Source organism: Otolemur garnettii, unplaced genomic scaffold (genome assembly GCF_000181295.1).
Source record: "Otolemur garnettii isolate 467f Iridium unplaced genomic scaffold, OtoGar3 scaffold00031, whole genome shotgun sequence".
Classification (NCBI taxonomy): domain Eukaryota; kingdom Metazoa; phylum Chordata; class Mammalia; order Primates; family Galagidae; genus Otolemur; species Otolemur garnettii.
In genome coordinates, this window is record NW_003852426.1 from 7,646,089 (window position 1) to 7,651,463 (window position 5,375).

The window sequence follows — 5,375 nt, forward strand, 5'->3', positions numbered from 1 at the left end:
ATTGTAGTGGGCACCTGTAGTCCCAGCTGCTTGGGAGGCTGAGGCAACAGAATCACTTAAGCCCAAGAGTTGGAGGTTGCTGTGAGCTGGGACGCCACGGCACTCTATCGAGGGCAACATAAAGGGACTCTGTCTCAAAAAAAATAAAAAATCAAGTGCTTTTCAACTTTCACAGAAGTTTTATTAATTAGAATAAAAAATAGCATTCTTTTATTAACAGGATCATTGGTTTATGCTTAAAAACGGAACTAATAAGAAAATGTAGCATAGCAAAATGTCTTGTACATATAACATTTAGAATACATGTGTCTGTTTGTCATAGAAACTTCAAGTTAGAAGGGATTCTGGACAATAATTAGACCAGTCCACTGTTTTCCAGGTGAGGAAATTGAGACCCATAGAGGAGAGAAGCAGACCATCCTAGGGCCCCATCATCAGTCAGGCAAAGCATAAAGCACAGTCAAGCCAGGAGATGAACAACTCAGGAATAATAAGAGGAAACCTTTTATGTGCCGGTTTTGCAGATAAACAGTAGAAAGCGGTGGTCACCCAAGGAAATATTACCTTCTAGGTGCGTCCCACAGCCCAAGTCACAGCTTCACGTTGATGACTCACTTTTAACTCTGGCTCAGTATTTTCCCAACTGTGACTTGTCCTGTGTTTTATATGTATTCTAAAAATCTGTTCTAAAGAAGCAAGTTTGAATCGACTGGTTGCTGTCAGTAGCAATCAGTTTAACAGGAGAATTTTCTTGGCAGAAGCAGATAAGTCAGATAGTGTCACCATTGAATTTGTTTTTCCTGCCTCACAAAATCCAGGTAAGACCTGGAGTCCCTGGCAGAGGCCATCCTGGTTACCTAATTGATCTTTTACTTCTACCTATTCAGAAGACCCCTGAATCTAGAAACTTCTCATCTCATTGAAGGGTTTGAGTCTGCAGTTTGCTTTAATCCAAGTTATGTAACTTAATTAACAAATGAAAAATAATAATGTACAAATTAAGCAGTAACTAATAAGAACACACAGCTGACCTGACCCTTAGGAAACTCCTGCCAAAAAAAAGAGTGTTCTTATATGGAAATTGTTTTGAACCTGTTTTCCTGCAGTGGAGTACCCCTCTCACAGGATGACTGTTGCAAAAATCTGTGTGGCATGTCTGGGTTTGGGGTGTGCGATTGATCATAATGAACTAGTTTCTGTCTTATGTTCTGCAAATGCCTAGCAGTTCAGACAACTAGGGAAACACCTTAGTTATCCAAAATTCCAGACTTCCAGCTTCCACAAGCAATCCAGAATGCCAATTATAGAACTAGGGAAAAAGAAAAAAAAAGATGTCTGGCAGCAACGAAGGAAGTGTTGAGCATTGAACACAGGTGCAGATAGTCTAGAATAGCCTGTGATCCAGAGCAGGATACCTCCTGTGCTGTGACAAGCCTGTTTGCTGACCAGAGGAAAGGAGCCCTTGGTTAGATGTGGCTATGAAAGGCCAGCCACTTGAACACAGAGAAAAGAGGGAGGACTGCAGAGAAGAGGAGGGCAAGTTTAGAAAAAGGACGGGGATAGGGAGTGATGTGAAGGCCAGTGGGCACCTGAATCAGTGGCAGAAGTAGAAGCAATGGCTACAGTTCCCACGCTTAAAAATGAAGACAGGAAGCTGGGCACTGTAGCTAAGTGGTTAGAACACAGGCCCCCTGCACACCAGGGGCAGCAAGTTTGAACCTCGCCTGGGCCTGATTAAAAACAACAACAAAGACAGGAAAGCAGACGCTGACAGTGAAGAAGAATTCAGTGGTTATAGGACAGATGGCAGCTCCAGGGCCTTAGGGACCCATAAGTATGGCACTGCAACAAGCAAGTGTCTTGATTTTTGACAAAATACATTGTCCTGTGGAAGTGGAGAGGAGAAGTGTTAGAGATCACCAGAACATCTTTGGTTGGAGGCACTCTCAAAAATGACTTAGGGATCAGGCGTAATATCCACAGGCCCTGTAAAGGACAGTCACTGCTCACTGTGACCCTGAATCACCAAGTAAAGATAATTCTTTTCAGTGTTCTCAGTTTAAAGATGGGTAAGGGCCATACTCTAGAAAATTTTTCATCAAGAGAATTTTGTTTGTTTATTTTTTTGTAAAAACACATAAGATCCCTCTTAACAAACTTTTAAATGTACAAGAATGAATTGTTAACGATGGACACAGTGAAGTTCAGCATCAGATTATTGAGGGATTAAAGTTTTTAAGTTTAACTTCATAGTCCACTCAGATGATGTAAGTCAGTGTTTCCCTAACTAAATTCTTCAGATTATTCATGGCCCAATGGATGGGACCTGGAATCCCTTGGAAAGGCCCTTGGCAAATAGGGCTCTTGAGTCAGTCGACTTTGGGAAATCCCTGTCTAGTGGGCTTAAGGCTCTGAAAAGCCTTAGAACAGAGGTTCTCAACCTTCTTAATGCTATGATGTATTTTCATTGTTACAAAGGGGTCATGACCCACAGGTTGAGAACCACTGCCTTAGAAGAACTTCATGTTTCCCAAACTTACTTGGCCATGGAAACCTGTTTTCTGAGGCTATCTTGTAGGACTCTATCATTAGTAAAACCCAATTTGGGAAATACTGGCTTAAGTTAATCTGAATCAGGGGTCCTCAAACTTTTTAAACGGGGCCAGTTCACTGTCCCTCAGACCATTGGAGGACCAGACTGCGGGCCCCAGGACGAGTCAGCTGCTAAGCAGGACAGGCAGCAAAAACACCCAGTGGGCTGGATAAATGTCCTAGGCGGGCCACAGTTTGAGGACGCCTGATCTGAATGTTCTGTAATGAAACTAACCTCAGGAAAATTAGATAGTAGGTCCTACTCCCCCTCAGAACCCATCCCATCTTGCTGAAAAAGCTCAGATCAGTCCGAGAACTGATGCCTGTCACCAGCCTCCTCTGGAGCTCCTTGCCTTGTAAACCTGCTGAACCAGGTACAGTTATCCTAGAAAGGAGTGGTGACAAAGTATTTTGGTTCCAGGTGACTCCTATTGGATGTCAGGTTACAGAGAGGACTGGTAATAACTAAGAACACTGCTAGGAAGAGCTAAAAGACCTTCAGAGCAGGATTCGCCTTTGACTCTGCCGGTGCGCCCTGAGGGCAGCTCTGGCAGCTGGCCTTGCTCTTGGCTGTGGGTGTGTGCAGTCCCTGAAATTGACATGCTTTCCTGTTGCTGTTTCCCTTCAAGGCTATGCCGGTACCACCCATTGGAAGGTCTACATTATAGCCAGAGGAGCCCAGCCTTTGGTCATCTGCGATGGAACTACTCACTCAGAACTATAGGAATCAGAACTTTATTCAGGAGCAACTTTGAGAGCTGAAAACCAGGTTGAAAGGGGGGAAATAAAACAAAAAGAATGAAACTGCTTTCTGGGGGTTGGATACTTAGTTACCTGCCCTTTGCATGCATGTGCCAGCCAACTGTGAGCTGTGAGGCAGTGGCCAGGGCCTACCCCACTTCTTCCCGCAGTTGATTCAAGAAGGACTCTAGCCTGGGCACTTGTTTAGGGCTCTGCCAGCACCTATCTGTGAAAAACTGAACTCTACCAGGCCTCTGGGCACTACAGCCTTCAGGCTGCTCCTCAGGCAGGAAATAGGGCTGGTGCCTTCCTTCCCTGGCATTGCCATGGTCCCTTCTGCTGGCTCTGTGGCAGCAGAGAGGACAACTAGAAGGTTCTGACATCAGAGCCGTCCTTTACCATGTGATCCTGTTCATCCCCGTCTTCCTGGCTATATCACCCTGTACTTTTTTGGAAAGCCATGGCTGATTGAAGAAACCATTACAGTTTCTCAAGCAGAATCTAGAACCAGTAAAAAAAGATCAAATAACCTTGAAATGCCCTCAAGTGTACTTCTTTCCCAGTGCCCGTGGCTCTTGGAGTCTCAGTGATGCCTGAGTAGGGTCTGATTATAATTTGAAATGGAAATTACTAAGATATTATTTTTCTTCATTTTATCAGATTCTTGAGCTCTGCCCCCGACCCCCACCTTGTCCCTTGCTTATCTGGATGGTTTCTCAGAAGGGGCTGGGCCAGAGCCGGTACTGCTAAGGCAGCACCCCTTGTGTCAGCTGTGTTGCCTTTACAAAGTGTCTTCAGAGAGGAATGAGCTGGAGTAGCTGGCCTGGGGAGAGGCACCTCCCTTGGTTTGATCTTTAGGTCTGACCTTCTGCAGAGAAGATATTTTACACATGTGTCAGAGCTGATGTTGTAATGTGGTTGTGGGAGGAACTCCAGACCCAAAGTGTTTGCCAGCTGGGTGTGCAACTATGTGGTCCTGTGTCTTAAAATGATTTCTCTCTTTGTGCTGGGAAACAAGGTGAGGTATTTTTATTGTTTTGCAATAATATAAAGCTATATTCTTCTGATTGAATGATTCACTATGCTTATTTTTCCCCCCAAGTGTTTTTGGTATGTATTAATCAAATGATATAAATAAGGGCACTTTTCTTGTTCCATTTTATTCCTTTATTGACCCTATTAGGCCTTTGGTCATGTCATCACCAAGATGAAGAAAAAAACAAACCTCATGTATGGCCTCTGGCTCTGAATTGCAGAAATCAAATGTATACAGTAGGTGTCTATGTCACTTCAGGATCAGAGGCGGACAGTTATGAGGAAAGGTGGCTGTGATCCTTTGTGGTGTCCTCTTCATCTTGGAGGAGCCCTGCATCTCATCTCCCACACCGTCTTCTAACAGCAGCAGGGGTCATCAAGTGCATGAATGGCCTGTTCCTGGGCTTCTAAAGGACAAACAGAGTTCACAGAACTCGGGGTGGAAACACACGGAGCCTCTTCCAGGTGCTTCAGTGAAACTAGAATGAACTGTACCTGAGGGATTCCTTTAAAGAATCAGCCCCTTGTGTGAATTTATACAGGAAAAACAAAACTTACTGTACATATAAAAGTCATGCTGCTAGGCAATTATGATTTAAGAGGTTTTAAGTCAGAGGGATCATCTGGAAGCCAGCTTTGTGCAAGCTTTTAGAGCCTTTGCAATGTCCTACGCTGGGGAAAGATTATGCATAAACAGGTTCTTTAGAGGCCCCTCAGAGCTATCTTAAATTAGACCCTTTTAGTTAATAAAAGAGAGGCATCCTTAGGAACAAAACAACTGTTTTGATGACTGAGATCTCTGTTTTGTTTCTGTGAGTTGCCTTGTGTTCCTTCTGTATTTCACTCTGGCCCTTTACATCTTAAATGTCTACAAAATATCCACTTCAGCACAAAACTTAAAAACCCTTGCACATGTTCATTTTCTGAAGCATCCCTTGGAAAGTCCCCTGAGCCATTCTGTAACCACTCTTGTTCAACAAAGTGGTTATAGTAGGAGATAGTAGATA

At 43.9% G+C, this 5,375-nt stretch overlaps 1 protein-coding gene across 2 annotated transcripts in view; it reads left to right on the forward strand.

Moving 5' to 3' along the window:
* CUNH6orf89 (chromosome unknown C6orf89 homolog) overlaps positions 1–5,143 on the forward strand; it is a 41,405-nt gene extending 36,262 nt beyond the window's left edge. For both annotated transcript variants that reach the window (XM_023512798.1, XM_023512797.1), the window contains exon 7: positions 3,222–5,143. In XM_023512798.1, coding sequence (XP_023368566.1) covers positions 3,222–3,260 — 39 coding nt within the window. In that variant the 3' untranslated portion in view covers positions 3,261–5,143. The remainder of the gene's footprint in view (positions 1–3,221) is intronic.
* The last annotated feature ends 232 nt before the right edge of the window (positions 5,144–5,375 follow it).